Consider the following 17,800-nt stretch of genomic DNA (forward strand, 5'->3'; position numbering starts at 1 on the left):
CCTACTGAACTCACTGCCAGCACTAAGCAAGCTGGAATCCAGAGCACTGCTTAATACTCAGCACTCCGACAAATGTTTCTCTATAACCACATTGGGGTGGGGTTTTATGTGGGCAGCAACAACAAAAACAGAACAGTACACGTGGGAGGAGGAAGTCATGTAGGAGAGCTAAGCTGACATTTTGTATTGGCAGTATGTTTGCATCTTGCTACTTCCTTCTAGTGGAAGGTTCAATATTTAATGATCTTGAGGGGACGGGGAAGAGGTTTCTCTACAAATACTTAGGACCAAACAGAGACTGCTGAAAGATTCAGCATTTTGTTTGCCATGAGGAAACTCACTCTGTCTGCATTTAGTGTCATGTTCCTGGGAAGCAGGCACCTGGCTTACCAAACGTAAGCCGGGAATTGGGCAGACAGCAGCAGCAAATCACTGCAACCCAAGCCAGAGCTTTGGTAGATAAGAATGTAAAAGGTATTGCATGAAAATAAGTGGTGATTCAGAGGAATGTTGTAGATTTGAAAGTTTTTAAGTTGATGAATATTAAGCAGCCTTACAGGTGACTGTAATGACCTGCAAAGATCCTCCCCTCCTCTATTCACAAACATGTAATTTAAAATAGTCAGATAAGAGACCATCACAAAAGAAGCCATCCCAGGTTTTACAGCAGATTTAATGCATTCCAGGGCGGGGCTTGAGGTGTTTAAGGCTCAATCCTGTGTGGTGCTGAGTATCTCAGCAGGAGCAGATGCCCTTGGTTCCTGGTGAATTCAGTGGAGGTTGAGGGTACTCAGCACCTTGCAGGAGGTTCTCTTTGCAGGATCAATCCCTTAGTGAGTGCTGTGTAGATACCAACATAGAACGTATGTGTTTAGTAGGGTGACCAGATGTCCCAATTTTATAGGGACAGTCCCAATATTTGGGCCTTTTTCTTACATATCCCCCCACCCCATCCCAATTTTTCACACTTGCTATCTGGTCACCCTAGTGTTTAGTAAAGATGATTCTTGCTGACAGTAATTCAGCATGGAGGTTTAATAGATTAAAGACCAGTTCTGCTCTTAAAAATGACTCATAAGCGTGGGAACTAGAGTTGTGGGGGGTGCTGCAGCACCCCCAGGCTCCCAGCTGCTGGCCCCACGCGTTCAGGCTTCTGGATGCCAGCCCCACACGCCTGGGGGCTCTGCTGCCGTCCAGGGTCCCAGCTGCTGGCCCCAAGCCCAGGTCTCTGAGGCCACCCTGCGCCTGGGGCTTTGCTCCTGGCCTCAGCTCAGGGAGTGGGGGGAGTGGACAGGGGTAAGGGGGCTGGCTTTCAGCACCCCATTAAAAATGTTCCAGCACCACTGAAATGACTGAGTAACAATGGCACTTATATACTCCAGAGACCTGGTCCCTGCGTGTATTCAGATTTATCACTGTTTACTTTCCTGGCTAAAATAAATTTTTGCTATTCTTTAGTCCTGTTAATGTTGCAGAGCGCTATGGGAGAGTGAACTGGATTCCATTCTGGCTTGTGCATTGATAACAGGACTCTGAACTAAGCTAAATTTGGATTGCAGAATCCTTTTAGTTGGTAATGAATCACATTGGGTGAACTCTCCTTGCTACCCTCAATAGCCTGAAATTTGTTCTCTAGAGACGTTTCATGAATAACAAATTTGCAAAAACTCAGTCTGATTGCCAACAACTCACAAGCAGAGTGAAGTTAACTGAATACATTATTACAAATAGTTCACGCAGCTCCATTTAAAAATATGTTGTTTCACAACACCGTACCACACAGCTACCTAGTGAATACAGTACCTTAGCGGAATGTTTCTGTTAAGATGATCAGTAGTGAAGTTATGTAAATGTTAACATTTTAGACAGTTGTAATTATGTTTCACATGTAACACCTCATTGAATATGTTGTCCTGGGGAAGAGCAACTTAAGTTCTTCTAGCTCTTTCTAGGAGCTCCATGAGAGCTGTGCTGGTTGAGGCTATAAAATGGATGCACTGAATCAATGAATCCACCAGACATCCTGGACGTATTCATTGCCAGTCAAGTTGGGGCTGTGTTGGCTTTCTGGCAGCCTCCTGGTGAAGGGGCAAATGTGGGTATTTTGTGCCACTGTAAGCCCCACAGCAGATTTTTCACAGTCAGGGAGGGGGCTTGTGGGAATCTGCCCATCTGTTCATATTGCTGCAGATAACTAGGCTGGCACCAGTGCTGTGAAAAAGCTCCAGTACGAGCACTTATTTAGAATTGGTAGTTCTAACTATGATTTCTTCGAGAAACAATTGTATGATTCGGTCTGCTAATATGGCCTTCAATCTCACTTTTCATAGTAGTTTCTACTCCTGGGGGAATTCTGCAGCATGCCCTGTAGGGGTGCGGGTATCTGGGCTGGGGCACCCTGTGGCTGGGCTCTGGGATGTACGGGGTGAGGGTGTCTGGGCTGGAGGGCGCCCTGTGGCTGGGCTCTATGGGGGAGCAGGTGAAGGTGTCTGGGCTGGGGGCACACTGTGGATGGGCTCTGGAGGTAGAGACTGAGGGTGTCTGGGCTTGGAGGGTGCCCTGCAGCTGGGCTTTTGGGGATAGGGTGTACAGGTGTGTGGGCTGGGGTGTGTACACCCCATGGATGGACTCGGGGGGAGAGAGGGATAGTGAGTGTCTGAGACCAGAGGGGAAGAATTTTCCCCTAAGATGTGCCCAGCTGACACATGTGACGCACCCACACTGAGGTTCCCAACAGAAGCACAACAGAGAAACAGGAACTGGTTTGTCATAGGGGTTTCTTTACCTCTCTCTACTCCTGGAGAAATCTTTCTTGTTGTCTGCATTGTTACAGACATACTTGCTGACCAATATTTTGAAATAAATTACCAAATAATTGAAACTGGTGTGATGATATTGTGTTATTTTGACAACTAAAATATGCAGAATTTTGCAGAAATTTTAATTTTTTGGCGAAATTTTTTTAATTTTGACACAGAATTCCCCCAGGAGTAAATAGTTTCCTGTACACTACCAAAGCTGTTGATGACTTTATATGGTACATCCTTATTCTAATGAGATATTTCTATGCATTGTTGTAAATCTTAGGGCTAGTCAGACCTTCCTTAAATGGCTTCATAAACTCATAGATATTGGTCTATCTATAAATGTTATCTTAAACCTCTAATTTATCAATACACTTCAGAAATGGTCATAAATCCCAGACCTCTTGGCTAATCTTACCCCCACTTCCCATGCATCTATAAATCAAGGAATATTTCTCTGAAACTAGAGCAGAAACTTCCTTCTCTCTTTTCTGTAGCCTTATAGGACAATGCTCAGAGAGATTGTTACTCACATTAAATCAGTCAAGAGTAAAGAATTCTAAGGCCTGATCCTTTATGCTTTATCCAGGCCAAACTCCCCGGAAAGTCAAGAGGGTATTTGCCTAGTAAGGACTTATGGGGTCAGGGGCCCGGTCCAAAGCCCTCAGAAGTCAATGAGAGTCTTTCCAGAGCCCAGGTCCTTAGTCTACTTTTAAAGAAAAAAATGTCACTTTTAATTGATCAGAACTTTTTTTGACATTTAATACAGAAGCAGTAAATCTCATGCTTTGTGAGGTTAACATTGCCAGTGGAGTCGTTTTTGCCCATTGGATCCAGAAAAGATTTTTGACTATTTGAGAATGTTGCCTGGGATGGTCTGTTTTCTTGATGGCATGTCTGGTAAAGCACGTTGTCTCAGTCATTACGACAATATGCAAAAGCGGACTGCCTCGGTCTCTGTGACATTGTGGCAAAGCACATTTTCTGCCTGTTTAATCAAACGCCAGGGTTTAATTAAGTAAATATTTTTCCCCTTTAAAAAGAATGGATTCTCATAAACATACAGGAACACATGATGGGCTGAGCAAAGAGTCCGTGCCGTGTCCCATGTTGTTTCCATTTTCTAAAGGAGCTCCCATTCTTTGGAGCCAGAATTATTTATGACCATTGGAACACACTTCCTAAAATTGGTCCAGGACATAAAAACAACTGCATGCCAGCTGCTAGCTAAGAACAACAAATCTGTTTGTTTTTTGCATGATAATGTCAAGGGTATATTTTTTTCACCCTGGCATTCTTTGCCAACAGCCAGAAAGACGTAGGAAAGGAATTATCTGAGACCTTCTACAAAGTCAGGATTTTTTAATGCAAAAGGACCTAGATTCTGTTGCCCAATTACATCCATGCAACAACAGTAACTTTTAAAACTTGGCTTCTTTTTTAAAAAAATGCCTGTAATAACTCAGAGTTAGTAATAGTTAGCAGTGAGTGTTTAGCCCGTTTTAGCCCAGGGAATGTGGTCAGATCTGGGTAAAGCTGTGCTGAGATGGGTATGTGTGTTTTTTCTAAATGTTTTCAAGTCTGCATGCAGCCCTGCTGAAGGTGATGCTGTTTGAAGATGGGAGGGAACCAGATGTGACACTATAGGCAGCCTCTTAGAGACACTAGTACCTTCAAGGATTTGTTCCTCTTACAGGCTGTGATCATTTGGGGCAAGAAGGTTGGTTTTTTGTTTTGTTTTTTTGACAGCTGGGTGTTTGTAAAAATTATTCATGAGCGTTAGCTAATCATGGTCCCAGTGCACCCACCTACCATCCTCAGTCTGTTTGTTACAATAAGGCTTACCTCTGTTACAAGGCTACTATATTCTGGCTCTCAGCTCCAACTTATTTATCATCCTGTCACAATTGTTATACTTCCAGGACCTGCTTGGAAATGGATTCTTTATGCTGTGTATGAAGGGTCTATCTGGGTAAAATGAATGAGTTGAACAGGAAAAATATTAACCTTACTGTGTATATAGGAAGACAGATTCTGGCCTCTTTCTTTTAAATATCTGCTAATGGCTGAAAGGGATACTGTGCAATATCATGGGGCCCCCATATTTTGATATAGATCTTAAAACTAATGCAATCTGGAGCGGGGGGAAATGTCCTCTGGAGTCTAAATATATCTTTAAAAGAAAATTCCATTATTCTGTCTGCCAACAAAAGTATCCCCAACCAACACCACCACTGATTTGTGGGACCTATCCAAAAACATCTTGCACTCCCTCTGCTGGCCCTGCAACAGCAGTTAACGAATATGCCCTAATTGCAGAGCAATACTGATATCAGTATGTGCTCGCTGGTGCACATACAATGAATTAAAGCAAAATGACATGTTAGCGACAATCTTGATTAGAACAATGGAGCTGGAGGAGGAAAGCCCATGAGAGTTTTCCCTGACTCAGAACTGACCTGATGTTTGTTAAACTGAAAATAACAACCTTGGTATCTATTTTGGCAGGGTTTTGTTTAAAGAGCTTGTTAACTGGAGGAATATCGCTCTTGTGTTGCTGACTGAACCTTATTCTGCCTTCCTTCCTCTCTTCCCCACAATCAATGTAAATTCCTCCCATATGCTCTACAACTATATCCAGCACTAAGCCTAGCATACTATAGTAACTGACAGGATCTTAAGGTAATGCTGATATTCCAAGCAACTGAGACATGCTTTAAACAGAGCAAATTTCTATGTGGGATACATATGTAGGTGACCACAGGTCTTTGTTTTAATTTAACTGGTTTATTCTTTTACTTCTAAATCAATATGCTTGTAGCAGTTGTTGATGTGATGATGGATGGTGAGAGTTTATCTCCCTGTACAAAAGGCTGGGCTGTGGTTTTTGTAGGTGCCTTTCCTCTTGTTTTTGGAGTACCTTATTGCACATTCTGTTACTAAATAAGATATTGGACACCAGCAGGAGAAAGCCCCAAGCCAGCAGTAAGGATGGAATCCCAGCCACACTGAATGGCAGAACTCCCATTGACTTCAAAAGGGGTTAGGATTTCATTCTTAAGTATTTGTTTACTTCCAAATAATTAGGCAGTTTGGCATACCCAGGCCCGGTTAACTCTGGGCCAAATTCATGCCTCCCTCATGTAAGTGAGCTAGACTTGGGGGAGGGTTTAATGAGCGCTACGTCTGTACATCCATGAGGTGGAGAAGCACAGTTAGTTTCCCAGCACCGGAGAGCGCAGAGCAGAGGGTTACTGTCTAACAATGTTACTGTCTAACAATGGTGTTACCATACACACTGTAAGGAGAGTAATCAGATAAGGTGAGCTATTACCAGCAGGAGAGCAGGGGGTGGGGGTGGGGGTGGGAAACCTTTTATAGTGATAATCAAAGTGGGCCATTTCCAGCAGTTGACAAGAACGTCTGAGGAACAGCGTGGGGGAATAAACATGGGGAATTGGAATTAATTTGCAAACTGGATACAATTAACTTAGGCTTGAATAAAGGCTGGGAGTGGATGGGTCAGTACACAAATTAAAACTATTTCCCCATGTTTATTCTCCCCCCCCCCACTCTCCTGCTGGTAATAGCTCACTTTACCTGATCACTCTCCTTACAGTGTGTATGGTAACACCCATTGTTTCATGTTCTCTGTGTATATAAATCTCCCCACTGTATTTTCCACTGAATGCATCCGATGAAGTGAGCTGTAGCTCACGAAAGCTTATGCTCAGATAAATTTGTTAGTCTCTAAGGTGCCACAAGTCCTCCTTTTCTTTTTGTCCATACTAACTGTCCCAAAGAACACGTATCAGAATGGGGTGAGAACACTGAGCGGAGTCATGGCCACCCACCTGCATTATTTACCCTACTACATAGGAGTGGCAAACAATGCCCTTCTCCTCCCCCCATCCTACCCCATGAGCCTGTATGAGCCACACACAACTGAGACCTGAATGTACAAATATAGGTCACATCCCACTTGCCTTCAGAGGAGTAGTCCCTTCTGAGTTCTGTGAGTGAAGTGAGACAACGCTGGCTCCAAAGTGAGTCACTTTCCTTATAATGAGGGATTATGCTGGGGCATTACGATGAGTTACTACTCCATAAACATTCTTCAAAACACTGTTAGGAGGGAACTGGATGGTTCTAGGTAGTAACTAATGAGTGAGCCTTTCATGTTTAGAAGTCTTGTTTTAAATTCAGACCAGATCAACAGTGACCAAAAGTTATTGCCTTCTGGTGTCCCTTTGGTGCCCTGTGTAAAATGTGTTGATGGTTTCAGACCAGTCCCTAGTAGGCAGATGTTCGCATCACAGAAAGTGCCATCGCTGACACTCCTGTTGTCAGTCTCAGGCCACAGAAAGGGCAAGGACCGAATGAGCCTGGAGACTGAACTCCTCTTGCCTCTCACATCCCTGAGGCGATCCCTGAGGCATGTTGGTGGGACTGTGTGATGATGGAGCTAGCAGTACCACTGGTTGTTTTCACAAACCCTCAAATTCACTTTTTTAAAATATTAAGGGTAAAAATATTCTATGATAGGCAAAGCTGGTGGCATCACCTATTATTAAGGTTGCCTGACACTTCCCATTATAAGATCCTGTTATTAGTTGTTTATAACATTGCAAATTTTAACCATTTGTGCTGAAATTTTGCATGCTCGGTGGGTATCCACCTCAGGCTGAATTGTTTTGGAAAATCTCAGTCAAAATGGTTTGGCCGTTTCTGAGAATGAGGTTAGAGAGAAATACTTGGGTTTTTTTGCCCGGGTTAAAATAGTTTGGTGACCTTTTTTTTTTTGCGAAGCTTTGGTGCCCCTATGCTTTGGAGCAGAGACTTTAAATTTGTCAGGGATGTGCCTTTTGCCAAATTTGCCCAAGTTTTAAGCCTTTGAAGAATCATAGTTTGGACATGCTCAGACTTAGATTTTAGTAGCTTAATTCCCTGAAGATTCTACCCCCACAGGCATGCTCCAGCCAGGACTTTCCCCGCAACTGCAGCTCAGGACTGCTATGGGCCAGGTCAGGCCTATTCTGGCCATCTGAACTGGGAGCTGGGAGTGTCTCTACTGTGCTCTCAATGATCTCCTGCTGGGCCCAGAAAGCATAGAGGAAGAAGATGTCTAATTTGAATGGAGAAGGGAGAAGCGCCTGATCTGCAGGATCGGGGGCAAGTAGATTGGAACAAGGAGCCTGTGGGGAGAGGACACTGGGACTGGTTAGGCAAGGTGACTGTGAATGGGAGCCAGGGAGGAAAATGGGTGTGTGGGGGGAGAGGGGGAATTGGGCACTGAGAACAGATGAGAAGACTGGGCCTGGCTGGACAAAGACTCTGTGACAGGAGTGAGGGACTCGGAGATTGGACGAGTTGTCCAGGGAGAGAGATTGGGACTGGAAATTAGTGGAGAGGAGGAACAGAGGAAGGCAGGACCAGGAATAACTGAGCAAGGAGACTGGGATGAAAAACCATGGGTGGAAAAGGGACAGGACCGGGATAAGGTCAGATAGGAGGGGATGGGGCAGAAGGGGGTCACAATTTAGGGGGTGTGGGCAGAAGAGTTTGTGTTCTTTGGAGCAAACTCCCTCCAGATCCTGGAATGGAGTCAAAGATCCCTGAGTCTCACCATTCCTCTAAGTCAGCAAATATCTGTGACATCCACTGCCAAACGCTCACCCCCATCTAGTGCTGATCCATCTGGAGGATGACTACCTGCTATTGCTATCAGTTATTCCATTAGCTCAAGAGGTGGAGGTTTGTGTGGTGGCTTTAAAGCTTCCAGCCCTGCCGATGACCAGTGTGAGTGTCAACATGATGGAATTTTTGGGTGTGGTGTTCGTTTGCTAGATTCTTTAAAAACAAACAAACAAACAAAAAAAAAACCCTAAGAATTTACACACAAAATACGTTAAAAAAACATTAAGGTTACAAAGACAAATACTGAAAAGTTAAAATATGACAGAACTAAGGTTGCCAGGGCAACCTTTGGCCCCCTTGTATTATGATACAGACTTTAATTACATAATTAATCCTCTTTCCCCCCTCCTATCCCCATTTGTTTCAGAAGTTGAAAGATGTGTAGTGAATGAGGCAGGGGACTGCAGGAAAAGAAAGGGTGGTCTCACGGTTAAGGCAGTTGAAAGCCACCCTGGAGACTTGGATTCTATCCCTGCCTCTGCTACAGTGTTCCTCTGTGATGCTAGGCAAGCCACTTAAATCAAACTTTTCACAGGTGGTCACTAACTGGGTGTTCCTCATTTTCCGGATGCCTGAGTTGAAACTGTATGGTCTGATTTGTTGAAAGTGCTGAGCACTTGCAACTGCAGTCAATAGGAGCTGTGCTTTGAACTTAGAAAATGCTACATAATAAGTTCTTTGAAAAATTAGGTCCCAATTTGGGCACCCAAAATTAATGGATACTTTTGACCTTAATCTCCGTGCCTCAGTTCTCCTTCTGTAACATGGGCATAATAACCTCTCACCTCAAAATGGTCTTGTGAACATTCATTAATGTTTGTAAAGCTCTCAGATGCTATAGTAATGAGTGCCATAGAAAAGTGCATGAGGAAATCAATAATTCTGTCTTCAAAGCAGGGTTTGAGTAGTGTGAAGTAAATAAGGCCTGTGGCCACACACTGAATAATGAGGAGAAAGTAAAATACCATGAAGTGAGCATCATCCATCCTGTGCATGGAATGAGGCCAGATCCTGTGGAAAAAATAGTATGCAAATGTGTATTGAAGACTGAATGCATAATATGTATTGCATAATCCATCAGAATCACTCTGTCAGTTCCCACAAGCCCTCAGTTAATTGCAAATGATGACAAACCAACCCCAACTTTTTCACTCAGGACAGGCACCCTGACCATTCCCAACTCTGGAACCTTCCCAGTATCCCTTGCTTGGCAGTCTCTGCCATCTCCACTCCTGAACCTTCTTCCCTAACAAATCTTGACTGACTTCCAGCAATAGGGGCCTCCTTCATTACCCCTATCCAGAACTTTCTGCCACCATTCAGGACTTCTCCTGTTCTCATCTCTCACACATCTAGAACCCTTCCTTCTATCTGCTTAAACCACTTGTAACACCTGACCTTCCTCAAACAAGTTTCTCCTCTTGAACTTTCAAATTCATCCAGTTTCTCCACCTACAGATTGCAGTAGGTAACATTTTTAAGGGCTAAAATATGACTAATGGGATAAAAGGATTATGAGGTGCTCAGATACTATAGTGATGAGGGCCATATAAGCATTTTAGGTAGATGTATTAGCAATATTTCAGGGAAATTCTTGCAGATGGCAGTGTTGTGCATTTAATAATTGAATGATAATCATGCCAAAAAAGAGGGGAAGTGGGGAAAATCTTACCTAACGACGAAGAATAACTAAAAGCCTAACAGGCCAAAAAAAGTCATTGTCACTGAGTTCTGTCCTGCACCTTTGTATTACTATATCAATTCACATTTAACATTAGGCCTTTATCTGGCAAAAGAAATCTTACACAAAGTCAAAGTGAACCCATTCATCACTTTCGATTTGCACAACTTCTTTTTTCCCTCACACCTTCATTCTCTTGTACACTTACATATATGGTTTAAGGGGGAGGGAGATCAAGTGCAAAAGCTTCTGCATAAATTCTCCTTAACTCTGAAGCTAGTGAATAGGATTGCCCTTTTCCTTGACGCATTACTGTTCTGAGGAGCTCTCCTCATTTGTCGAAGCGTAGACATCAAAGACATGCTTTACAACCAGATGGGACTACAGTTCATTTATTAGACTGGCGGACAGTGTTCGATGCCATTAAACATAACCTTAGATTTAAAACATGTAGTGCCAGAAAGGGCATAAAGTTGGGAACAACACCTTCCAGAGATAAAAGATAATGACAAAAGCTGTAATTTAAAAATTACCAGAGGAATGCAACGTTTAGTAGGCAATTCTTTTATGCTACTTGTTTACATTTAATAAAGCAATACGCTGCCAGGTATGAGATGGCTAAGGGTATGTCTGCATTGCAATTAGACATTGGCCCATGCCAGCTGAGTTGGGCTTGTGGAGCTCGGGCTAAGGGGCTGTTGAATTGCAGTATAGATGTTCGGGCTGGGGCCGCAGCCCAAGCTCTGGGACCCTCCCACCTTGCAGGGTCCTACAGCCTGGGCTCCAGCCTGAGCCTCAACATCTATATTGCAATTAAATAGCCCCTTAGCCCATGCCCCATAGTTCTGAGTCAGTTGGCAGGGGCCAGCCCTGGGTTTTTAATGGCAGTGTAGCCACACCCTTAAGTATACTGGTAAAAGGATATAAAATAGAGCCAGTCTCATCAAGGTTGTTGGCTTGAATCAATTCAGGTCTCTGGTCACTAAAATTTGTCACTATCTATGGACACAGGGTGAATCGTATGAAATGAATTTGCTGTTAATCCAGGTTCCAGTGGACAGATGTCCACATTATGGAAACCACCATAATTAGCAACTTTGATGGCAGTGTTAGCAAAGGGGACACAACCGGTGACTAAGAACAATTCCATCGTGGTCAGGTGTCTTTAGACAAATGTGACAACAGCCTTGTCTACACTGCCACTTACAGCACTGAAACTTTCTTAGCTCAGGGTGTGAAAAGACACCCCCCCGGAGCGATGCAAGTTTCAGCGCTGTAAAGTGGCAGTGTACACAGCGCTGGGAGCTATTCCCCTCATGGAGGTGGTTTTATTACAGCGCCGGGAGAGCTCTCTCCCAGCGCTGGAGCTGCGACTACACAGCCAATGTTAAAGCGATGCTGTGGCCATGCTTTAACATTGGCTGTGTAGACATACACTAAGAAAATGAGGACTAGACAGTGCAAGGGATTGTTAGGAGGGTGTGGGGGATATCAGTGTTAGGTAGGGTTACCATATTTGAACACTCAAAAAAGCGGACACTCCACGGTGGTGGGGGGTGGGGTATTTGCACCCAGTATCTACCAACTCGCGTTGTATTAATGTGTTATTGTACTGTTCTGTATGCTGTGCGCTACATGTTGTCTATATTGAGTATATATAAGAAAAAGTGATATGGCCTCAAAAGTGAAGTTTAATTATTTAAAGTTTACCGTACTTCTTTATATGTAGTGAGTCCTTTCCTTTCACCAGTTCTTCAGTTTTCTTTCTCCTCATGTGCCCACACATACTTCTCTGTAGATCAAATTTTTCTCAGCAGTGGCTGATTGCTCTTTAAGAAGGCATGAAAGTCTTTACAAGAAGTTTGTCTGAAGTTGTATTGTACAAGTAGAATTCCTTTCAACGACTCAACATTCAAGTTGTTCCTTTCCTTTGTCTACTGGCTTTGCATCAGTGAAAAAATTCACTCTACATTTGCATTGTGAGAAGGAATAGCAAAGAAAAACTGTGCAATCTTTAACAGTTCTGAATGATACTCAGTGTTTCTGGATTTCTCAAAATATTTGGTGCACTTCTGGTGTGCTAGCAAATTACTGAACTCTTCATCACTGTTGCAACTTTCTGTAAACTTCTTCAGGTTGCTGACCTGATCAAAACACTTCACGTCATCAATTTGCACCCCCTTATTGATCAGGTACTTGATACAAGGTTCCACATCACTCCAATTTGGTGCCTCACTCAGGGTAATCAACCTGAAACAAGAGAAGTCTTCCAGGGGTCTAAGCCATTTCTTCAAATATTCTAAGCATCTGCTGTACATATTATCTGCTTCAGCACAGAATTTGTCACACTCTTCATCAATTCCTTCCATGCGCTTTTGTGCCAGTAGTCCCTTAACTTTCAGGAACATAAAGTTGTGAGTCTTGCATTCAAGAAGGATAGTGTGAACCGAGTTCAAACTTTTCAGCACTTCCACGACAGAATTGCTTTCCCTTTCGATTTCTTAGATGTAAGTTTGGAATACACTCATGAGTGAATGCATGTGCCAAAGGTAAATCTCACTTAATTCATACTCAAAAAAATGTCTTAAGCACTGTGGGTGGTTTGTCCTGTGACAGAAAGAACGACTTCAAGGCTGGAAACATCTGTATCAGCCTTGTAATGCCTGGAAGTAATGACAGCCATCGTGTCTTGCTATGAGAAAGCAGCTTTCGGTATTCAACATCAACAAACTCACAGTACTCCTTCAGTCGCTCAGTTCGGACAGCGTAGATATGAAAGTACTCGTAAATTTTAAAAATAATGTTCTTAATGTCAACGTTCATTCTTTCTGCTGCATGGTGTACACAGTTGTTCAAAATGTGTGCTGGGCAACCCACACCAATTAATGTTCTCTTCTGCAACAACTTCTTGAAGTTTGCAAACACATTCTTTCCATCTTCATCATGCTGGAGTCTTCCAAACATTGTATTGCAGTTGTCACCTGTAAATGCAATACACGTCTCAAACAAACCATTTTTTTCAAATGTTTGTTTTATGTAATGAGCAATCGTGTTGGCAGATTCATTAGGTGTGTTCTGGACCTCAATCAATTTTGACTGCAAACTACCATTCTTCCAGTCGAAATACTGAATAATTACTGGAAATATTTTCCCTGAACCTGTGATTGCTTCCTCTGTAGCAACTCCACAGTAAGCTACGTCATTTTCTTCAAACATTTTCAGAACAACATCAACAGAATGCGGTGCAAGCACAGAGAGAACAATTGCTTCTGTCTTGGTTCTAGCACTTGAAAATTTCTGTGCTACTTCAGAATCAGGGAATGTCTTCTTCAACAAGACAGATGTGCAATCCATTGACTTAAAGCTATTACGATGCTTAATGGTGTGAAATGCAAAAGCACCCTCTGCTTCAGTAACAGCATCCTCTGATTTGCTGCCTAGTTTTACAAAATAATCGGTCAATTTTTGTTGATGAGCTCTCTCCTTGAACTGCTTTTTTGTGCTTGTCTGGGTCCACATGAGTTTGTAAATCATTAGCGCCTGTATTTTTCACAGAAATGCAAGTACCAGGTCTACATACCAAGCACTCAGCTTCCCATTCTTCTCTACCACTTCGAGAACACAGGAAGTTCATCTTTAGTTCTGCAGTGGATTTACACTTTCGTTTTGGCATTGTGTTTGGGGGTAGTAAAATAAAATATCAAATAAAGAGCTCTTGAGGAAACACTGCCATGCACAGTATGAACTCAGAAAAGACACTGAAATTGTCGACATTGCACTATCGCCACTATGGAAAAATGAGACAACTTAACAATGCTTAAATATGAGGCCCAATTCTGCTGCATGTTCAGGCCACTTTGTGCTAGTGAAGCATCCAGTTTAGCTGGCGACTGAGGGATTCCTCTTCCTTGGCTGGCAGAGTCCTGGGAGTGGATCTTAAGTCTCCCCACTCTGGGCTGCTGACACAGGGGACGTGGCTGGGAACGTACCCATAGGGTGACCAGATCACAACAGTAAAATATCGGGACACACTGGGGTGCTGTCGGCCCCGCCCACAGTCCACTCCCGCTCCGCCCCCACTCTGCCCCATGCTCCACCCCCACTCTGCCCCAGGTCCCACCCCCTCTCTGCTCGGCCCCACCACTGCACCCTCCTCACCGCCTGGCCTGCCGCTGGCTTGCTGCATCCTTCCTCACCCCCACCCACCCACCGCTGCTGGCTCCCTCGCCGCTCGCCTCTTCAACCCCCACTGCTGGCCTTTTCACCCCCCAACCCACTGCTGGCTCACCGCTTGCCTCTTCACCCCACCCCACTCACCTACTCACCCCTCCTGTCGCAGGTCCCTCTGGCTCCTAGGATCAGGGGCAGCCGAGGGGTCTCCACGTGTTGTGCCTGCCGCAAGCGCGAGGTCCATGGCCCCCATTGGCCGGGAAAAGCACAAATGGGAGCTGCCGGAGCAGCGGACCGGGGCTTGCACGTGCCGGCAGCGTGCAGAGAGCCCTCCGCCCCCACCCCCCGACCTGACCCTAAGAGCCAGAGGGACCTGCCGGGGGGCGAGGTGGGGAGTCCCGGGGGTGCTTACCTGGGGTGGCTCCTAGGAAGCATCCAGTAGGTCCCTCTGGATCCTATCTAGGGTCAGGTCGGGTTGGGGGTGGGGGCGGAGGGCTCTCTGCCCGCTGCCGATGCCTGCAAACCCCTCCCTGCAGTTCTGATTGGGTAGGAGGGAGTTGGTGCAGCACGTGGAGACCCCCTCTGCCTCTGTGCCCAGGAGCTGCCCACACTGCAGGCTCCTGCCGGCGGGCGAGTGCTGGGAGCTACCCCAGGAAGCACTGCCAGCCCCAGGACTTTGGTGCGCACGGTGAGGTGAGCAGTCCCTGATATCGGGACAAAGCGCATCCCAACCGATGTGGCAAAATCCCAGATGTTTTTAGATATTTAAAAATTCCTCCTGGACGGCGATTTAAGAACTAAAAAGCCAGACATGTCTGGGAAAATACGGACATATGGTAACCTTAGTGTTAGGTCACTAGTTTGAATTTGGCCAGTGAACAAAGGCATTACCATATAACAATTGTTTCTCTCTCTATTTGTAGCCACAGCTCAGTTTTAAGTGGACATATGCCTACCTCATAAAAAATATCATCACACAGTAGCACCCTTTTGGAAATCTCAGAGGGCCCAGGGACTGATGTCTACTCCCATCTCTAGAGGGCCCTTTAGATCAAGGATGAGGCACATCTCAGGGCACTGTGAGGGAGCTTGTACTGCTATATCCGTTCTATGGACAAACGTGGGCCAGATATTTTTAAAAGACGTATAGGTGCCTAAAGATACAGTTAGGCACTTGGTGGAATTTCCAAAAGCACATAGGCACCTAAACACCTTTAAAAGTCTGCCCCTTAGTTTAATGGGCGGTCAGCTGGGCAACTTTCAGCAGCACAAAGTTCAGACTTTCCTCTTATCTTTTTAATTGAATAAACCAAGCAATTTACCCTACTCTTCAGAATTAGGTGGTTTGGAAGTTGCTAGAGATGTCTACTGAATAATCCAATTTTGCTGTCGTTTGCTGTTGTTTATACAATTACTGTACATCAAAAGTAGGAGAAAAATACCTACTGTAGAGGGAAGAAGGATCAAATCCACCACCAGTTTAAAGGGCAATCCTACATTCAGATCCCAATTGTTAGTAGCCACAAGACTGTCATCTCTTATCCCTCTACACCTTAATTTTTAATGGCCTTTTTAAGATGTCCTGCACTTCATCTTCCTATGTTTGCTATCGAGTTTTGTTTTTTCTTTCTAATTCCTTTTTCTTTAGTAGGTCTCTTACTTCTGTTGCATGCCCCAATAAACAGAATATATAAGCAAAAAGAAAAGGAGTACTTGTGGCACCTTAGAGATTAACAAATTTAAATAGTCTCTAAAGTGCCACAAGTACTCCTTTTCTTTTTGCGAATACAGACTAACACGGCTGCTACTCTGAAACCAGACTATATAAGGTATCTGGTTTGCAGCATCCCTGGACTTTAGGGCAAAAATGGCTATGTATGTGGTCCTGAACAATCCATCAGATGGAAGCATAGTAGAAATGCAGAGGCTGAGCTGTGTTATAAAGTTCAGAGCCAGAGCTAGATTTATGTTATCCCAAAATTTAGGGGTGTTCAGATCTGGGACTCTCTCTACGTCAGCATTATACAAATAATTGGAAAGGAAAATCAGTTACATGCCCTATTCTCCACTTCAAAGTACATAAATGCTATATTTTCACTCTGCTATTATTAGACTTGTCTGTCCCTGTGCATTTGCTTTCCATTCATCTGTATAAGAGCTTGCTGAGATCTGACTTACGATTTATTAGGGCAAGGATCAGTTTGGAGTTCAGGAGAAGTGTGATGCAATATCTAAACAATGCTGAGATGTGGTGTTATCTATTATCTATATGGCAGTAATACCTACAGGCCAGGGCCCTGCCGTGCTAAGGACTGTACAAACATATAACAAAGACAGTCCCATATAAATTGAAGAGGAGACAACTGGTGGATGCAGCAAACACATGACAGGGGTGGGAGAAGGGAGCACAAGGAAATGATGAGAGACTTAAACTGAGGCATTTACAAAGCTGTCAAATACATTCACAGAAGGTTCCTCCTCTCTTTCCATTACTGTAGGTCGTTATCCACAGCAAAACAAAGGCACTTACATCCCAATCCCTTTGGTTGAAGAACTGCAAAGCGGGACATGGGGAGCCAAGATTACCTGGAAGGAGGACAGTTCCATTAGGCTGTCCATCATGTCTGCTCCGAGCTGCATTGTGGGGAAATTCCGCCTCTATGTCGCTGTCCTGACTCCCTATGGCATCCTCCGGACAAAGAGAAACCCAGAGACTGACACCTACATACTCTTTAATCCCTGGTGCCCAGGTGAGGGGTGTACAATATTCAGATGTTCATACTTCTGAGACAAGACCCATCTGTTTCCCCAGGCTTTTGGGGAGACAGGGGTGTGATAAAGTTTGTGATGGAGGGGGTTATTGTCTGGACTTGACTTCTTATTTTTTTAACTTGTGGTTGATTATTTTCTAGTTTGAGTGGGCAGTAGCTGGTGGCTTTACTTTAACTTTTGGTAAAGGTACCAAGATGCTTGGATAGCTGCTTGATCACTCTCTCTGTGTGTCTGATTCAAAGCCCACTGAGATCAGTGAGTCTTTCCACTGATTTCAGTGGGCATTGGTTCAGGGTGCAAAGAACTAAATGTTTAAAACCTGGTGTTCCATTTGTGCATATAAAAATCAGAATTTGTGCTCACATATGCATTTTACAAAGTGAATTCTATATTCCAGGCATTTTTGAAGTGAGTACAAATGAGTTGCAAGTTCTGATCAGCATCTTTTCAAAACAGTTTAGGAGCACTTTGCTTCAACATGATAAAACTTGGAATATAGACAGATCCAGAATGGCTTCAAACTTCTGGTATATCTAGTGCTTTAATGCAGTCCTGGAACTCTTCCTTCTTGGTAGATATAATCTCTTTCCCATAATATTTATATACATTTCTTTAGTGTCAGATAACGAGCATCGTGCTTTGTGATAAATGTTTGGCATTATAAATAGAGTACTCT

General features: G+C 43.9%; 1 protein-coding gene across 1 annotated transcript in view; it reads left to right on the top strand.

The window, feature by feature from the left end:
- Positions 1-17,800, top strand: part of F13A1 (coagulation factor XIII A chain) — an 88,805-nt gene that overhangs the window by 16,179 nt on the left and 54,826 nt on the right. The window contains exon 4 of the mRNA XM_073332122.2: positions 16,851-17,102. Coding sequence (XP_073188223.1) covers positions 16,851-17,102 — 252 coding nt within the window. The remainder of the gene's footprint in view (positions 1-16,850; positions 17,103-17,800) is intronic.

Source organism: Lepidochelys kempii, chromosome 2, assembly GCF_965140285.1.
Source record: "Lepidochelys kempii isolate rLepKem1 chromosome 2, rLepKem1.hap1, whole genome shotgun sequence".
In the NCBI taxonomy this organism is placed as follows: domain Eukaryota; kingdom Metazoa; phylum Chordata; order Testudines; family Cheloniidae; genus Lepidochelys; species Lepidochelys kempii.